This window comes from Tachyglossus aculeatus, unplaced genomic scaffold (assembly GCF_015852505.1).
Source record: "Tachyglossus aculeatus isolate mTacAcu1 unplaced genomic scaffold, mTacAcu1.pri scaffold_67_arrow_ctg1, whole genome shotgun sequence".
In the NCBI taxonomy this organism is placed as follows: domain Eukaryota; kingdom Metazoa; phylum Chordata; class Mammalia; order Monotremata; family Tachyglossidae; genus Tachyglossus; species Tachyglossus aculeatus.
In genome coordinates, this window is record NW_024045089.1 from 299,622 (window position 1) to 319,444 (window position 19,823).

Genomic DNA, 19,823 nt, shown 5'->3' on the forward strand with positions numbered 1-19,823 from the left:
TCCCCTACATTCCACGGAAACAGCCCTCTCAAAGGGCACCAATGACCTCCTGCTTGCCAAATCCAACGGCTCATACTCTATCCTAATCCTCCTCGACCCTCTCAGCTGTCTCCGACACTGTGGACCACCCCCTTCTCCTCAACACACTATCCAACCTTGGCTTCACAGACTCCGTCCTCTTCTGGTTCTCCTCATCTCTCCGGTCATTCATTCTCAGTCTCTTTTGCAGGCTCCTCCTCCCCCTCCCATCCCCTTTCTGTGGGGGTTCCTCAAGGTTCAGTCCCCTTGGTCCCCTTCTGTTCTCGATCTACACTCACTCCCTTGGTGACCTCATTCGCTCCCACGGCTTCAACTATCATCTCTATGCTGATGACACCCAGATATACATCTCTGCCCCTGCTCTCTCCCCTCCCTCCAGGCTCGCATCTCCTCCTGCCTTCAGGACATCTCCATCTGGATGTCCTGGTCTGGACCTCAGTTACCTCATCTATAAAATGGGGATTAAGACTGTGAGCTCCCTGTGGGACAACCTGATCACCTTGTAACCTCCCCAGTGCTTAGAACAGTGCTTTGCACATAGTAAGCACTTAATAAATGCCATTATTATTATTATTATTATGGTATTCGGTAAGAACTTACTATATACCAGGCACTGTACTAGTCACTGGGGTAGAGACAAGCTGATCAGGTTGGACACAGTCCATATTCCACACGGGGCTCACGGTCTTAATCCCCATTTTACAGACGAGATAACTGAGGCACAGAGAATCGAAGGAACTTACCCAGGTGACTTCCTTCCTCCTTTCCATATCAGACAGACCACAGCTTTACCCACATTCAGAGTCCCACTCCATCACACCTCTCCTAACCAGTTTCCCCCATTTAATATCCGAGCACCTTAACCCATATCATTTCTTCAGGAAACTCTGGCATGAATGAAGTGACTTGCATCCTCCTTACACTCATCTGTATATGTCCTCTCAGTGCTGTAACTATTTTTATTTTAATCTCCTTGTAGACAAGGAATGGGTCACTTGCTTTCAAACTTTGCCAACACCTAGTCGAAGACACTTCATCAAGTGGGTGTTCAATAAATACTTTTGTAAAAAAAAATGGCATTTGCTAAATTCTTACTAGGTGCCATGCACTGTACTAAGCACTGGGGAAGATACAAGATAACTGGGTAGACACAGTCCCTATCTCATATAGGGCTCAGTCTTAATTCCCATTTTATAGATGTGGTATCTGAGGCACAGAGAAGCAGAGTACCTTGCCCAACGTCACCCAGCAGACAAGGGGCAGAGTCAGGATTAGAACCCAGGTCCCCGAGCTCGTTGTTGGTTAGAGAGTGTCTCTATCTGTTGCCAAATTGTACTTTCCAAGCACTTTGTACAGTGCTCTGTACACAGTAAGTGCTCAATAAATATGATTGAATGAACAAATGAATGGCAGAGTCAAGATTAGAACCCAGGTCCCCTTACTACTAGAGAAGCAGTGTCACTCAGTGGAAAGAGCACGGGTCATGGGTTCTAATCCCGCCTCTGCCTGTCAGCTGTGTTACTTTGGGGAATTCACTTAACTTCTCTGTGCCTCAGGTACCTCATCTCTATAATAGGGATTAAGACTGTGAGCTCCAGGTGGGACAACTTGATCACATTATATCCCCCCAGTGCTTAGAACAGTGCTTCGCACCTAGTAATCATTTAACAAATACCATCATCATTATTATTATTACTACCACTACTATTTGCCTCTCCCTGGGCCCAGACACACGTTTTCCCTGGAAGGTGATGGGAGAAGATTCCCTTCTCCTCCTCCCCTCCAGAGCACCATCAGCCAAGGTTTGTTCAATGCCTCCTCTGCCCCAAGCTGGTCACACGCATAGCCGCCAACACAACAAATCCGATTGCACTTCTCAGAGGAAAATAAGTCCGACTGAGGTTTGGTTGACTCCAATCAACTCCTTGCCATTAGCGTCAAGGCTTTTTACCAGTGTTCTCCATGTTTCCCTTCCATCTTCACCAACTACCCACCAGCCGTTGGAAATAGATCTTCTCCCTCTACATCTTCAAGGACATTCCCTTCACCAACACATGGCTTAGATCCTTCTTTCTATCCGAATCTCCCTCTCCCTTCAAATTTTCCCAGATTGATGTTTCTTCTCCCCATGCTGAATCAGTCCAGGTAACTCATCTGCATTTACACATTCACAACTGCTCATAGCTCTTCCCTGCCTATAGATTCACATTACTATGTAAGCAGTTATTAAGCTGTGCCTCCACCTTTCCATTCTTATTTCCCCCTAGCTGTTAATTATTTTGAATCAGTCTAGCCCAGCAGACTGGTAAGTCCATGAGGGAAGGGATTGAATCTCTTATCTCCATTGTGTTCACCTGACATTTCTGTATGGAGGAGTTGATGATAGTGCTCGTGGTCTAGAACCAATCACACTCTCTCATTCCCTCCCTCTCACTTCCCACCAGAAACATTTTCTGACATCCAGGACCCACTTCTGTCCAATGTGACCACAGCATGATGTGCTGCCGCTGTGCTGCAGGGCCCCAGCCAGGGAAGCCACTTCCATGTTAGCTGGATGGAGGTAGAAGAGGAAGGTGAGATGAGTGATGGTTGGGGCCACTGCACTGTCAAATACCTACCCTCCTGAAAGCCCACCTGCCCCTCTGGGAATTAAACCTTTCCCCAAAGTCCAACATTGGTCCAGCAGGTGAGCACTTGCCCAATATGGCTCCATTTCTTGCATCCCCATTATGGTCTCTCCCTGCCCCTCCACCACCACCCGGTCACACTCACTGGGGCAGCATAGGGCTAGAAGACTCTGACCTCTGCCGGGTTGTGATGGTCCTCTCTCCACTCCAGATCTTGGGTGCAGCTGGCTATGAAGGAAGAAACAGCATGACACCCCCAGCCCCTCTCTGATCTCCTGTGGGCAGAGAGATGATCTCCAGCGAGTCCCCCATACCCAAAGATAAAGCATTCACTGCTCCGTGGGGAACCACTGGAGGATCAACTCAGCTGGGACCCTGTGTGCTGTCCGATGCCAAAAACCTCTGCCTGTGAGGTCCCTGAGGTCCTGCAGAGATAAAGGCCCAGTCCCTAGAGCTGCAGCAATGGTGCTGCACCCCAAGGTTCCCATGGAAACAACATCATCTGCATCTCAACATCCCAACTGTTTCTAATATTACTGACAATCTACATCAACTGTGGGTGGTTTCAGCTTCATCTCATATACAACCTTATACAATCAGTTTCCCATTCAATCTGTAAATTGATCAATTTCATTTTCTGACACTTTCTGATTTCAAAGCTTGAGAGAGCAAGAGATTCATCTGAATCCATCCTATGATCCTTCCCCAGGCTGAGTGGGATGGGACTGAGGCTTTGAGAATGGGGTGATGGGAAGAAGAAATTCCTGGCTTAAGGAAGAATTATATCGAAATGGCTCCTCCTGTTGTGATGATTTACTAACCTGCATTCTGGAAACTAGAGTTCCATCAGTGAATGTCTCTGTCTCCTCACAAGATAAGACCTAGTCTTATCAGCCAATATCACAGACCTTGACAAATTCTGAATATTCATTCAATCGTATTTATTGAGCGCTTACTGTGTGCAGAGCACTGTACTAGGCATCCCAACTTGATCTTTGGGCCTCTGGGCCAGTGGTATATATCGTTAAGTCCAAGGGCAATTCCTCTTTTAAGGAGTGGTAGGGGATTATTGGTACCTGGACACAGACATTTTGTCACAGCATGAATGCTGGGGGAATGTCCCCTTTAAGATCCTGCCCAGGGCAGCCTTCAGGTCCCTGTTCCTCAGGCTGTAGATAAGGGGGTTCACAGTGGGGGGCACCACAGTGTAGAACATGGAAACTAGCAGATCCAGAGCCGAGGGCGCGTCTGAAGTTGGTTTGAGATAGGAAAATGCTGTGGTAAAGAGAAAAATGGTGATGACAGTGAGATGGGGCAGGCAGGTGGAGAAGGCTTTGGTTCGGCCCTCGGAGGACGGCATCCTCAGCACGGCTGAGAAGATGAAGACGTAGGAGTGGATGATGTAAATGAAGCAGACAGCATCTAAGACTGACCCAGCGGCCACACTCACGTCAATGGCAATGTGGACTTCAGAACAGGAGATCTTCAGCAGAGGGGGGACATCACAGAAGAACTGCTGAACAGCATTGGACCCACAAAATGTCAGGGAGAAGGTAGAAGCTGAAAACAAGATTCCAAACAGACCCCCACTGAGCCATGATGCTGCTAGTATGCACACACAGGCTGTTTTGTTCATGATGAGCTCATAGCGCAGCGGGGAGCAGATGGCGGCATAGCGGTCATAAGACATTGCAGTGAGGAGAAAAAACTCTGAAGCGGCAAACAAGACCAGTAGGAAGAGCTGTGAGACACAACCCAGAAAGGAGATGGACCTGTCACTGGTCAAGGAGTTGACGATGGATTTGGGGACCGTTGTAGAAATGTAGCAGAGGTCTATGAAGGACAAGTTCTTGAGAAAGAAGTACATAGGGGTGTGGAGATGCTGGTCGAGAGTGGTGACAGCAACAATGAGGAGATTCCCCAGAAGGGCCACTAGGTAGACAAGGAGGAACAGCGTGGCATGGAGCAGCTGCAGCTCCCGAATGTCAGAGAACCCCTGGAGGAGGAACTCAGTCACAGTGGAGATGTTGGTCATTTCTGGGAGATGATGCCGACTCCCTGGAAAGGAAGAGGGGAACTTCAATTTAGAATCACTGGCATTCCCTTCAGACTGTAAGTTCCTTTTGGGCAGGTAACACTTCTACAAATTATGTCATATTGTACTCTCTCAAGCACTTAGTACGGTGCTCTACACACTGTAAGTGATCAATAAATATGATTGATTCCCATTTTATTAAATAAAGCAGTTGTATTCATTGATCAGCTATAGAGTTCAATAGTTTACTGTGCGGTAGGTGTGATAACCAGAAATGGGCATCCTCACAGTAAGCGTTTCGGGGTCCTTCTTAAGCGCTTTTTGTACTGGAGGGGGCTAACCAGAAATGGGTGTTCTCACAATAACCGTTGGGGGGGGAGACTTTCTTAAGTGCATACTCTGCAGGAGGTGTGATAACCAGAAATGGGCATCCACACAGTAACCGTTGGGGGGTCCCTAAGCGCTTACTGTGCAGGAGGTGTGATAACCAGAATTAGAGAAGCAGTGTGGTTCAGTGGAAAGAGCACGGGCTTTGGAGTCAGAGGTCATGGGTTCAAATCCCGGCTCCGCCGGTTGTCAGCTGTGGAACTTTGGGCAAGTCACTTCTCTGGGCCTCAGTTACCTCATCTGGAAAATGGGGATTAAAAGCTGTGAGCCCCCCGTGGGACAACCTGATCACCTTGTAACCTCCCAGTGCTTAGAACAGTGCTTTGCACACAGTAAGCGCTTAACAAATGCCATCATTATTATTATGTAGGGGTATGAACACATCAATCAATAGCTCAATGGTATTTACTGAATACTCACTGTGTGCAGAGCACTGTACTAAGTGCCTGGGATAGTTCAATCCAACGGAGTTGGCAGACATGTTCCTGCCCACCTGGAGGTAACAGTCTGGTGGGTAGACTCTGCATACCATAAATGCTTAATAAATACAATGGAATGATAGCATCGATGAAGTAATCAACACTAATTCCTTTTGGAGTTTGCCAGCACTTAGAACAGTGCTTCACACATAGTGAGCGCTTAACAAATACCATCATCATTATTATTAAATCAATCTGTTGTATTTATTTTTCACCTGTAGTGTTCAATAGTATTGATATGTGCAGTGGTCTGGCACTTCTTGACTTATGCTGTCGATTCACCTATGACCCATAGCGACTCCATGGATGCATCTCTCCCAGAATGCTCCACCTCCATTTGCAAGCATTCTGGTAGTGGATCCATAGACTTTTCTTGGTAAAAATGGAGAAATGGTTTACCATTGCCTTCTTCCACCCAGTAAACCTGATTCTCCACCCTCGACTCTCTCCCCTGCCACTGCTGCCCAGAACAGGTGCATTCTGACATGCAACAGATTGTCTTCCACTCGCTAGCCACTGCCTAAGCTAGGAATGGAATGGGTATCCCTCTGTTTGACTCTCCCTCCCTTGGCTGAGACTGGTAGAGTACTGGAATCTCTCCAGCTGTGATCCTGAGAGGGGGCAGGGGTATGTACCCATCAATTAATCAAACAATGGTATTTACTGAGCACCTAGGGCTCCGTCAATTCCCATTTTACAGATGCGGTATTTGAGGCACAGAGAAGCAAAGTGCCTTGCCCGACCTCACCCAGCAGTCAAGGGGCAGAGCTAGGATTAGAACCCAGGTCCCCGAGCTAATGGTTGGGTAGGGATTGTCTCTGTCTGTTGCCGAATTGTACTTGCCAAGTATTCAGTGCAGTTCTCTGCACATGGTAAGTGCTCAATAAATACGATTGAATGAATGAATGAATTAGTAGCAGAGTCAGGATTTGAACCCAGGTCCTCTTACTACTACCACTACTCTTTGCCTCTCCCTAGGCCCAGACGCCCTTTTTCCCTGGGAGGTGATGGGAGAAGATTCCCTTCTCCTCCTCCCCTCCACACGTCTGCCAGCCAAGGTTTGTTCACTGTCTCCCCTGCCCCACTTTGGATACACACACAGCTGCCGACACAACAAATCAGATTGTGGTTCTCAGAGGAAAATGAATCCGATTGAGGTTTGGTGGACTCCAATCAACTCCTTGCCATTCGCTTCAAGGCTTTTGACCCATGTTCTTCTCCGTGTTTGACTTCCCTCTTCACCAACTCCCCTCCAGCCTTTGGAAACAGATCTGCTCCCTGTGCCTCTCCAAGGACATTCCCTTCTCCAACAAATGGCTCAGATCCTTCCTTCTGCCCGAATCTCCCTCTCCCTCCAAACTTGCCCAGATTAATGTTTCTTCTCTCCATGCTGAATCAGCCCAGATGCCACCTCTGCATTTACACTTTAACAACTGCTCATACCTCTTCCCTACGGATAGATTCACATTACTATGGAAGAGGTAATTAAGCTGTGCATTCACATTTTCATGCGTATCTCCCCCAGCTGTAAATTAGTTTGCCTCAGTCTAGCCCAGCAGACTGGTAAGTCCAAGGTGGGGAAGGGAATGAATCTCTTACCTCCATTGTGTTCACCTGACATTTCTGTATGGAGGAGTTGATGATAGTGCTGGTGGTCTAGAACCAATCACACTCTCTCATTCCCTCCCTATCATTTCCCAACAGAAACATTTTCTGACATCCAGGATCCACTTCTGGCTGATGTGACCACAGCATAATGCTGACGCTGTGGCTGCAGGGCCCCAGCCAGCTGCTCAGACACACACACACACACACACACACACACACACACACACACACACACACACACGCTTCAACTGACTGTGGTTACTTACACATAAAAAACACACAGTCACACAAACCCACACCTATTTAGCCACTCATTTATTTATTTAACTATTTGCTAAAACATCACTCCCCTAAATTAGTATCGTACCTGGAGGGTATCCAGTACTCTACCAGTCTCGGCTACCAGATGGCCGGTTAAGCAGAGGCATACCTGTTCCATTCCCAGCTTGGGCAGTGGCTAGCGGGTGGAAGGCAATCTGCTGCAATTCAAAACTCACCTCCACCAGGCAGCAGTGTCATGGGAAAGAGTCGAGGAGGAGACTCAAGCTTACTGCAGGGAAGAAGGCAATGGTAAACCACTTCTGTATTTTTACCGAGAAAACTCTATGGATAATCTACCAGAACATTTGCAGTTGGAGAATGGGGCGTTCCAAGAGAGATGTGTCCATTCATTCGCTACGGGTCAGAGACAACACGATAGCCTAAGAAAAGATGAAGAAGTGCAAAAACATCTCTCCTCCAAACCCTTCACTGGAACCATGCATCTTTTCACATGAAACAAAAACACCTCACAATTATCTTCAAGGCTTTCTACTATGTGAGACTCACTCTTAGTGCCCATTGTACAGATGCAGTATCCGAGACACAGAGAAGCAAAATGACTTGCCCGACATCACACAGCAGACAAGAAGCAGAGCCAGGATTAGAAACTAGGTCCCCGAGCCGGTTGTTGGGTAGGGATTGTCCCGATCTGTTGCCAAATTGTACTTTCCAAGTGCTTAGTACAGTGCTCTGCACACAGTAAGTGCTCAATCAATACAATTGAAAGAATGAATGAAAGAATGAATGGCAGAGTCAGGATTAGAACCCAGGTCCCCTTACTATTACCACTACTATTTGCCTCTCCCTGGGCCCAGACTCACTTTTTCCCTGGAAGGTGATGGGAGAAGATTCCCTTCTCCTCCTCCCCTCCAGACTTTTTCCAGCCAAGGTTTGCTCACTGCCTCCCCTGACCCACCTTGGATACACATACAGCCGCCGACACAACCAATCTGATTGCGGTTTTCAGAGGAAAATGAAACAGACTGAAGTCTGGTTGACTCCAATCAATTTCTTGCCACTAGCTTCAAGGCTTTTGACCGGTGTTCTCCTCTGTGTTTCCCTTTCCCTCTTTACCAACTACCCTGCAGCCCTTGGAAATAGATCTCCCTTTTCCTCTCCTCCTCTCCCCACTCCCCCATCCTCCCCCTGCCCTATCCCCCTCTCTTCCCGGCAGCATTTGTGTATGTTTATACGTATTTATTACTCTATTTATTTTATTATTGATGTGTACATAGCTATAATTCTATTTATTCTGATGGTATTTTCACCTGTCTACTTGTTTTGTTTTGTCTGTCTCTCCCTTCTAGACTGTGAGCCCATATTTGGGTAGGGACCCTCTCTATATGTTGCCGATGTGTACTTCCCAAGCGCTTAGTACACTGCTCTGCACACAGTAAGCACTCAATAAAGACAACTGAATGAATGAATGAATGAATGAATAAATAAATGAATGAAAAAGGACATTCCCTTCTCCAACACATGGCTTAGATCCTTCTTTATTCCCGAATCTCACTCTCCCTTCAAATTTGCCCAGATTGATGTTTCTTCCCCCCATGCCGAATCAGGCCAGATACCACCTCTGCATTTACACATTCACAACTGGTCATTGCACTTCCCTACCAATAGGTTCACATTACTAAGCACTTCTTAAGCTGTGCATCCACCTTTCCATTCTTATTTCCCCCTAGCTGTAAATTCTTTTGGATCAGTCTAGGCCAGCAGATTGGTAAGTCCAGGAGGGAAGGGATTGAATCTCTTACCTCCATTGTGTTCACCCAACATTCCAGCATGGAGGAGTTGATGATAATGCTCGTGGTCTAGAACCAATCACACTCTCTCATTCCCTTCTTGTCATTTCTCACCAGCAACATTTTTCGACGTTCAGGACACACTCTTGGCTGAAGTGACCACAGCATAATGCTTATGCTGTACAGTGGGGCCCCAGCTGGACATGTTAGCTGGATGGAGGTGGATGAGGAAGGGGAGATGAGTGATGGTTGGGGCCACGGCACTGTCAAATACTTACCCTCCTAATAGCCCACCTGCCCCTCTGAGGATGTAGCCATGACCCAAAGTCTGACACTGGACCCATGTGTGAGCATTTCCCCTAAATGGCTCCATCTCTTGCATCCCCATCATGGTCTCTCCCTCTCCCTCCAACACCCCCCGGTCACACTCACTGGGGCAGCGTAAGACTGTAGGGCTCCGACCTCTGTTGGGGTGGGATTGTCCTCTCTCCACTCCAGTTCTTGGGTGCAGCTGGCTATGAAGGAAGGGACAGCATGGCACCCTCAGCCCCTCTCTGATCTCCTCTGGGCAGGGAGATGTTCTTCAGAGAGTCCCCCATCCCTAAAGATAAAGCAGCTATTGCTCTGTGGGGAACCCTTGGAGGATCAACTCAGGTGGGACCTCGTGTCCCGGCCGATGCCAAAATCCTCTGCCTGTGAGGTCCCTGAGGTCCAGTAGAGATGAAGGCTCAGTCCCTAAAGCTGCAGCAATGGTGTTGCACCCCAGGGTTCCCATGGTAACAACAGCACGTGCATCCCAACATCCCAACTGTTTCTAATGTTACTGACAATCTACATCAACTGTGGGTGGTTTCAGCTTCATCTCATATACCACCTTAGACAATCAGCTTCTCATTCAGTCAGTCAATTGACAGATTTCATTTTCTGACACCTTCTGATTTCAAGGCTCGAGAGAGCAAAAGATTCCTCTGAATCCATCCTCTGATCCTCCCCCAGGCTGAGTGGGTTGGGGCAGGGGACGGAGGTTTTGAGAATGGGATGATGGGAAGGAGAAATTCCTGGCCTGAGGAAGAATAAGATGGAAATGGCTCCTCCTGTTGTGATGATTTACTAACCTGGGTTCCGGAAACTAGAGTTCCAAACCGCTCCCTTGCTGGTTCAATCTCTCATCCTATCCCGACTGGATTACTGCACCAGCCTCCTCTTTTCAAACACCATTATTATTATTATTTTTATTATTCAGTGTTAACAATTTCTGTGTCAAAGTCTGTGCCACGTGATGATAAATAATTTAATCGTTGATGGTATTTGTTGAGTGTTTACTGTGTGCATGACATTGTACTAAGCGCTTTGAGGAGTACAATGCAATGGAGTTGATAGATACAATCAGTGCCCACAATGAGCTTACAGTCCAAGGATGAAATTACAGTCCAAAGAGACACGTTTCCTGTCCCACAGGGGCTCAGAGTGTAAGAGGAAGTAAGAGCCCAGGAATGGTAGGACACTAATGCCAGGTCACACAGCAGACCAGTGGCCGAGCTGGGATTAGAACTCAGGTCATGTGACACCCATTCACATGCCATTGAGCCATGAGGCCTCCTAGGGAATGCATTGCCACTCATGACCTAGTCTTATCAGCTAACCTCCCAGACCTTGACAAATACTGAATATCCAGACTTGTTCTTTGGGACTCTGGGTCAGTGATATATATGCATATGTCTAAGGGCAATTCCTCTTTCAAAGAGGTGGTAGGGGATTATTAGTACACGGACACAGACATTTTGTCGCAGAATGGATGCTGGGGGAATGTTCCCTTTAGGATCCTGACCAGGGCAGCCTTCAGGTCCCTGTTCCTCAGGCTATAGATAAGGGGGTTCACAGTGGGGGGCACCACAGTGTAGGACATGGAAACCAGCAGATCCAGAGCCGAGGGCGAGTCTGAAGGTGGTTTGAGATAGCAAATGCTCCGGTAAAGAGAAAAATGATGATGACAGTGATATGGGGCAGGCAGGTGGAGAAGGCTTAGGCCCAGCCCTCGGAGGACGGCATCCTCAGCACGGCTAAGAAGATGCGGACATAGGAGAAGATGATGAAAAAGAAACAGATGCCATCTAAGACTATCACACTAACCACACTTACATCTATGGCAATGTGGTCCTCAGGGCAGGAGATCTTCAGCATAGGGGGCACGTCACAGAAGAACTGCTGGACAGCATTGGACCCATAAAGGTTCAGGGAGAATGTAGAAGCTGAAAGCCTGACTCCAAACAGACCCCCCATTGAGCCATGATGCTGCTACTAAGCGCACATAGGCTGTTTTGTTCATGATGAGCTCATAACGCAAAGGGGAGCAGATGGTGGCATAGTGGTCAAAGGATATTGCAGTGAGGACAAATAGCTCTGAAGCACCAAAGAAGATCAGTAGGAAGAGCTGTGAGACACAACCCAGAATGGAGATGGAGCTGTCACTGGTCAAGGAGTTGACAATGGATTTGGGTACTGTTGTAGAAATGTAGAAGAGGTCTATGACGGACAGGTTCTTGAGAAAGAAGTACATGGGGGTGTGGAGACGCTGGTTAAGGGTGGTGACAGCAACAGTGAGGAGATTCCCCAGAAGGGCCATTAGGTAGACAAAGAGGAACAGCGTGGCATGGAGCAGCTGCAGCTCCCGAATGTCAGAGAACCCCAGGAGGAGGAACTCAGTCACAGTGGAGATGTTGGTCATTTCTGGGAGTTGACGTTGACTCCCTGCAAAGGAAGAGGGACACTTCAATTTAGAAACATTGGCATTCCCACTGAACTGTCAGTTCCTTGAGGTCAGGTAACATGTCTACCAACCATATCAAATTGTACTCTCTCAAGCAGTTAGTACAGTGCGCCTCGTATGATAAATGCTTAATAAATACGATAGATTGGTAGCATCGATGAAGGAATCAACACAACTTCCCTTTGGAGTAAATCAATCCATTGTATTTATTTACCACCTATAGTGTTTCATATGATTAATATGTGCAGGGGTCTGGCACGTCTTGTCTTATGTCGTCGAGTCGTCTCCGACCCGTAGCGACTCCATAGACGCATCTCTCCCAGAATGCCCCACCTCCATCTGCAAGCATTCTGATAGTGGATCCATAGAGTTTTCTTGGTAAAAATAGAGAAGTGGTTTACCACTGCCTTCTTCCACACAGTAAACCTGAGTCTCCACCTTCAACTCTCTCCCCTGACACTGCTGCCCAGAACGGGTGTGTTTTGACTTGCCTTCCTCTCGCTAGCCACTGCCCCAGCCAGGAATGGAATAGGTATGCCTCTGCTGGATTCTCCCTCCCTTGGCCGAGACTGGTAGGGTACTGGAAATTCTCCAGCTGTGATCCTGAGAGGGGGCAGGAGTGTGTACCAATCAATTAATCAAGCAATGGTATGTACTGAACACTTACCATTTGCAGAGCACTGTACTAAGCACTTGGGAGAGTACATTCCAACAGAGTTGGTAGACACATTCCCTGACAACCAGGAGCTTACAGTCTAGAGGGGGAACTAATAAGACTGTTGATTATATGGTGCATAAAAAGGGGGCTTAGAGAAATGGCAACAGTAATAAAATATAGAAGATAATATGTGGCATAGTGCATACTCACAAGGCTTGCAAGTTTATGTTGCACAACACTATATAGAATGTAACTAAACATAACTGACTGTGGTATGCTTCATAATTTATAACTGTATGTCGTGCTTTATGGGAAGGTGGTACTTAGCTGGAGTCCTTCGAGGTCCTAGATTAGGGTGACATTTATAGCATGACAGAGAGATGGAGGGGGAGGAAGGTTTGCTTGAAGTCTACATGTAGCGACAACAAAGAAGTAACTGTGTTGAAGTACAGAGGCCAGCTTGAGGAGATATCACTTGCCACATTGCAATAGTGGCATGAGGGCTAGGTGACCTCATAACAGCCAAGGTGGGACAAGGGTAACACAGACGTCCAACACGGATTGGACATCCAGTGTTAATACTGGAGACCAATGGATATGAGGGTGGTGGTATTGTTGCGGGTTTATTCTCTAGTAGTTCTGGAGAGTGTATTCATGGATGTGTCTTTTTTGATGTGTGACAATAACCCTGCTTTTAGGAACTTCTGAGTGCCTCCTTGTTGTGGTTTTGTGGCATGATCACCGGAGCTAATAGTTCATATGATCCCTTCCCTCACAGTGCTTCCATTCCATTGTGGAGGGGCCTAGTGGAAAGATCCCAAGCCCGAGAGTCAGAGGATCTGGTGTGTAATCCTGGTTCCGCCACTTTCCTGCTGTCACCATAGGCATGTAGCTTTTCTCTACTTCAGTTTCCTCCTCTGTAAAATGGGGATTTGATACTTCTCCTTCCAACTTAGACCCTGAGTCCCACGCGAGATGGACACTGTGTCTGACTCGATTATCATGATTTGAACCCGGCCCTCAATATTTTGATTAGTCTATTGTAAGGTCTTGATAAATACCACAATTAGCATTATTCGTGGAGAAGGCAGAAACTAAAATAAGATAGGAGAAGGCCAGAGAGGATCAAGAGATGCACATGATGGCTATGAATTGCTCTCGATTCGTTCATTCATTCAGTCGTATTTATTGAGCACTTACTGTGTGCAGAGCACTGTATTAAGTGCTTGGGAAGTACAAGTTGGTAACATATAAAGATGGTCCCTACCAAACAATGAGCTCACAGTCAAGAAGGGGGAGACAGACAAACAACACCCTCATATGTAAACACACTTATCATGGAGATATACACGAGCACACACACACAGCCACTCACAAACACACACACACACACACACACACACACAAGCTCACACACAAGCTTCAACTGACTGTGATTACTTACACATCAACACCCACAACCACACAAACCTACACCTATTTAGCCACTCCTTTACTCATTTAACAATTTGCTAAAGCATCGCTCCCCGGACTCAGAATCGTACCTGGTGAGTTTCCAGTACTCTACCAGTTTTGGCTATGGGAAGGAGAGTCAAGCAGAAGCATACCCATTCCATTCCTTGCTTGTGCAGTGGCTAGTGAGTGGAAGGGAAACTGCTCTAAGTCAAAACTCACCTGTGCTGGGCAGCAGCAGCAAGGGAGAGAGCCGAGGGTGGAGATTCAGGTTTACTGCAGGGAAGAAGACAATGGAATACCACTTCTGTATTTTTACCAAGAAAAATTTTGGATAAACTTACAGATGGAGAATGGGGTGTTCTGGGAGACATGTGCCCACTGATAGGTAGGAGATGACTCAACAGCATAAGAAAAGACAAAGCATCGCCAAGGCAGTATCTCTCCTCTCCTTCAAACCCTTCACCTGCATGCATCATGTATCTTTTCACATGAAACAAAAACACCTCACAATCAACTTCCAGGCATTCTACCATGTGAGGTCCCCCACCCCCACCCCCCAGCCCTTGTCCATCTCCTCTATTCAGTTCCTCTTCATTGCTCCCAAGCCAAATTTCAAGCTGTAACTCACTCTTGATTCTCCCTTCTCCATCCTTTGACTCACTGTTCCCCTGGCCTGGGCCTGGAATTCTTCTTTTTTTAATAGTATTTAGTAAGAGCTTACTATGTACCAGGCACTGTACTAGTCACTGGGGTAGAGACAAGTTAATCAGGTTGGACACAGTCCATGTTCCACATGGGGCTCATGGTCTTAATCCCCATTTTACAGATGAGATAACTGAGGCACAGAGAATTGAAGTGACTTACCCAAGTGACTTCCCTCCTCCTTTCCATATCAGACAGACCACAGTTTTCCCCACATTCAGAGTCCTGCTAAATCTTACCTCCCCTAACCGGCTTCCCCGATTAATTTCCCGGCACACTAACCCATATCATTCCTACAGAAAACTCTGGCTTGACTGTGGTGACTTGCAAGCTCCTTACACTCATCTACAATCAATCAATCAATGACTCAATCAATCATATTTATTGAGCGCTTACTGTGTGCAGAGCACTATACTAAGCGCTTGGTAAGTACAAGTTGGCAACATATAGAGACGGTCCCTACCCAACAGTGGGCTCACAGTCTAGAAGGGGGAGACAGAGAACAAAACCAAACATATTAACAAAATAAAATAAATAGAATAGATATGTACAAGTAAAATGAATAAATAAATAGAGTAATAAATATGTACAAACATATACACATATATACAGGTGCTGTGGGGAAGGGAAGGAGGTAAGGTGCGGGGGATGGAGAGGGGGAGAAGGGGGAGAGGAAGGAGGGGGCTCAGTCTGGGAAGGCCTCCTGGAGAAGGTGAGCTCTCAGTAGGGCCTTGAAGGGAGGAAGAGAGCTAGCTTGGAGGATGTGGGGAGGGAGGGCATTCCAGGCCAGGGGGATGATGTGGGCCGGGGGTCGACGGTGGGACAGGCAAGAACGAGGCACGGTGAGGAGATTATCGGCAGAGGAGCAGAGGGTGCGGGCTGGGATGAACTCTCAGTGCTGTAAGTCTTTTTATTTTCATCTCCTTGTAGACAAGCAATGGGTCACTTGCTTTCAAACCTTGCCAAAACCTAGTCCTATACACCGCATCAAGTGGGTGCTCAATAAATACTTTTCTAAAAAAAATGGTGTTTGCTAAGTGCTTACTAGGTGCCAGGCACTACACTGAACACTGGGGAAGGTACAGGAAAATTGGGTAGACACAGTCCCTATCTCCTCTAGGGCTCAATCTGAATTCCCATTTTACAGATGTGGTATTCTGAGGCACAGAGAAGCAAAGTGACTTGCCCAACGTCACCCAACCGACAAGGGGCAGAGCCAGGATTAGAATCCAGGTCCCAGAGCCCTTTGTTGGGTAGGGATTGTCTCTCTCTATTGCCGAATTGTACTTTCCAATACGATTGAATGAATTAATTAATTAATAGCAGAGTCAGAATTAGAACCCAGGTCCCCTTACTACTACCACTACTATTTGCCTCTCCCTGGGCCCAGACACACTTTTTCCCCGGAAGGTGATGGGAGAAGATTCCCTTCTCCTCCTCCCCTCCAGGCCTCCACCGCCAAGATTTGTTCACTGCCTCCCCTGCCCCACCCAGGGCACACAAACAGCCGCCAACACAACAAATCCGATTGTGGTTCTCAGAGGAAAATGAAAAAGACAGAAGATTCATTGACTCCAATCAACTCCTTGCCATTAGCTTCAAGGCTTTTTACCGGTGTTGTCCTCTGTGTTTCCCTTCCCTCTTCACCAATTCCCCTCCAGCCCTTGGAAACAGATATTCTCCCTGTGCCTCTCCAAGGACATTCCCTTCTCCAACACATGGCTTAGATCCTTCCTTCTGCCCGAATCTCCCTCTCCCTTCAAACTTGCCCAGAGTAATGTTTCTCCTCCCCATGCCGCATCAGGCCAGATACCACCTCTGCATTTACACATTCGCAACTGCTCACAGCTCTTCCATACCGATAGATTCACATTACTATGTAAGCACTTATTAAGCTGTGCATCCACCTTTCCATTCTCATTTTCCCCTAGCTGTAAATTCTTTTGGATCAGTCTAGCCTCCATTGCGTTCACCCAACGTTCCTGCATGGAGGAGTTGATGATAGCGCTGTTGGTCTAGAACCAATCACACTCTCTCATTCCCTCCCTGTCATTTCTCACCAGAAACATTTTCTGACCTCCAGGACAAACTCCTGGCCGAAGTGCTGATGCTGTGCTGCAGGGCCCCAGCCAGGCAAGTGGCTTCCATGTTAGCTGGTTGGAGGTGGATGAAGAAGGGGAGAGGAGTGATGGTTGGGGCTATTGCACTGTCAAATACATACCTTCCTGAAAGCCCACCTGCCCCTCTGGGGATGTAGCCCTGCCCCAAAGTCCGACACTGGCCCCATGTGTGAGCATTTCCCCTGAATGGCTCCATCTCTTGCATCCTCATCATGGTCTATGCCTCCTCTTCCACCACCCCCTGGGGCACACTCACTGGGGCAGCGTAGAGCTGGAGGACTCTGACCTCTGCTGGGTTGGGATGGACCTCTCTCCACTCCAGTTCTTGGGTGCAGCTGACTAGTCTTATCAGCCAACCTCCCTGACCTTGACAAATCCTGAATATCCCGACTTGTTGTTTGGGCCTCTGGGTCAGTGGTATATATCGTTATGTCTAAGGGCAATTCCTATTTTAAAGGGTGATAGGGGATTATTCGTGCATGGACACAGAAATTTTGTCCCAGAATGGATGCTGGGGGAATGTCCCCTTGAGGAACCTGCCCAGGGCAGCCTTCAGGTCCCTGTTCCTCAGGCTGTAGATAAGGGGGTTCACAGTGGGGGGCACCACAGTGTAGAACATGGAAACCAGCAGATCCAGAGCCGAGGGCGAGGCTGCAGGTGGTTTGAGATAGGCAAATGCTCCGGTGAAGAGAAAAATGATGATGACAGTGAGATGGGGCAGGCAGGTGGAGAAGGCTTTGTTTCGGCCCTCGGAGGACGGGATCCTCAGCACAGCTGAGAAGAGGAAGACGTAGGAGAGAATGATGCAAATGAAACATACAGCATCTAAGAAGAATCCAGCAGCCACACTCACGTCAATGGCAATGTGGACTTCAGAGCAGGAGATCTTCAGCAGAGGGGGGACGTCACAGAAGAACTGCTGGATGGCATTGGACCCACAGAAGGTCAGGGAGAAGGTAGAAGCTGAAAACAAGACCCCAAGCAGACCCCCACTGAGCCATGATGCTGCTGCCATGCATATACAGGCTGTTTTGTTCATGATGAGCTCATAGCGGAGGGGGGAGCAGATGGCAGCATAGCGGTCATAAGACATTGCGGTGAGGACATAAAACTCTGAACTGGCAAACAAGACCACTAGGAAGAGCTGCGAGACACAACCCAGAACGGAGATGGAGCTGTCACCGGTCAAGGAGTTGACAATGGATTTGGGTACCGTGGTAGAAATGTAGCAGAGGTCTATGAAGGACAAGTTCTTGAGAAAGAAGTACATGGGGGTGTGGAGACGCTGGTCGAGGGTGGTGACAGCAACAATGAGGAGATTCCCCAGAAGGGCCGCTAGGTAGACAAGGAGGAACAGTGTGGCATGGAGCAGCTGCAGCTCCCGGATGTCAGAGAACCCCTGGAGGAGGAATTCAGCCACCGTGGAGATGTTGGTCATTTCTGGGAGATGATGCTGACTCCCTGGATAGGAAGAGGGGAACTTCAATTTAGAATCATTGGCATTCCCTCCAGACTGTAAGTTCCTTTTGGGCGGGTAACACTTCTACAAATTATGTCATATTGTAGTCTCTCAAGCACTTAGTACAGTGCTCTACACACTGTAAGTGATCAGTAAATATGATTGATTCCCATTTTAATAAATAAATCAGTTGTATTCATTGATCACCTATAGAGTTCAATAATATTGATGCAATGAGTGGTATGAACACATCAATTAATAGCTCAATGGTATTTACTGAATACTCACTGTGTGCAGAGCAGTGTACTAAGTGCTTGGGATAGTTCAATCCAATGGAGTTGGCAGATATGTTCCTGCCCACCAGGAGGTAACAGTCTAGTGGGTAGACTCTGCATACCGTAAATGCTTAATAAATACGATGGAAGGACAGCATCGATGAAGTAATAAACACTAATTGCTTTTGGAGTTTGCCAGAGTGCTTAACAAATACCATCATCATTATTATTAAATCAATCTGTTGCATTTATTTGTCACGTATTGTGTTTCATAGTATTAATATTTGCAGGGATATAGCATGCCTTGTCTTATGCTGTCGAGTCGTCTCCGACCCCTAGTGACTCCATGGACGCATCTCTCCCAGAATGCCCCAACTCCATCTGCAAGAGTTCTGGTAGTGGATCCATAGACTATTCTTGGTAAAAATAGAGAAGTGGTTTACCATTGCCCTCTTCCACCCAGTAAACCTCAGTCTCCACCCTCGACTCTCTCCCCTGCCACTGCTGCCCAGAACAGGTGCGTTTTGACTTATAGCGGACTGCCTTCCACTTGCTAGCCATTGCCCAAGCTAGGAATGGAATGGGCATTCCTCTGCTTGACTCTCCCTCCCTTGGCTGAGACTGGTAGGGAATTGGAAACTCTCCAGGTGTGATCCTGAGAGGGGGTAGGGGTATTTACCCATCAATTAATCAAACAATGGTATTTACTGAGCACTTAGGGCTCCATCTTAATTCCCATTTTAGAGATGCGGTATTTAAGGCACAGGGAAGCAAAATGTCTTGCCCAACGTCACCCAGCCGACACGGGGCAGAGCCAGGATTAGAACCCAGGTCTCCGAGGAGTTTCTGCCTGATGCGTAGGTTGATTGGTAGCCACTGGAGATTTATGAGGAGGGGAGTAACATGCCCAGAGCGTTTCTGCACAAAGATGATCCGGGCAGCGGTGTGAAGTATGGATTGAAGTGGGGAGAGACAGGAGGATGGGAGATCGGAGAGGAGGCCGATGCAGTCATCCAGTCAGGATAGGATGAGAGACTGAACGAACAGGGTAGCAGTTTGGATGGAGAGGAAAGGGCGGATCTTGGCGATGTTGCAGAGGTGAGACCGGCAGGTTGTGGTGAGGGATTGGATGTGAGGGGTGAA

At 47.5% G+C, this 19,823-nt stretch overlaps 2 protein-coding genes and 1 non-coding gene across 3 annotated transcripts in view; all 3 read right to left on the reverse strand.

Annotated features, from left to right (window-relative positions):
- LOC119923895 (olfactory receptor 14A16-like) overlaps nt 1-7,694 on the reverse strand; it is a 35,999-nt gene extending 28,305 nt beyond the window's left edge. Inside the window, 3 exon segments of the mRNA XM_038743077.1 lie at nt 3,655-3,791; nt 3,793-4,724; nt 7,673-7,694. Of these exon segments, the coding sequence (XP_038599005.1) occupies nt 3,655-3,791; nt 3,793-4,724; nt 7,673-7,694 (1,091 nt within the window).
- Nucleotides 6,051-6,188, reverse strand: LOC119923903. The gene has a single exon (XR_005448999.1). It is a non-coding gene; the product is annotated as a small nucleolar RNA SNORA7 (small nucleolar RNA).
- Nucleotides 7,695-7,876: 182 nt separating the features above from the next.
- Nucleotides 7,877-18,384, reverse strand: LOC119923896 (olfactory receptor 14A16-like). Its single transcript, XM_038743078.1, has 5 exons — nt 17,470-18,384; nt 11,745-11,783; nt 11,553-11,642; nt 11,303-11,446; nt 7,877-7,939 (listed from the first exon to the last, which is right to left on the reverse strand). The coding sequence occupies exons 1-5, from the start codon at nt 18,382-18,384 to the stop codon at nt 7,877-7,879; spliced, it is 1,251 nt and encodes a 416-aa protein (XP_038599006.1).
- Between the last annotated feature and the right edge of the window lie 1,439 nt (nt 18,385-19,823).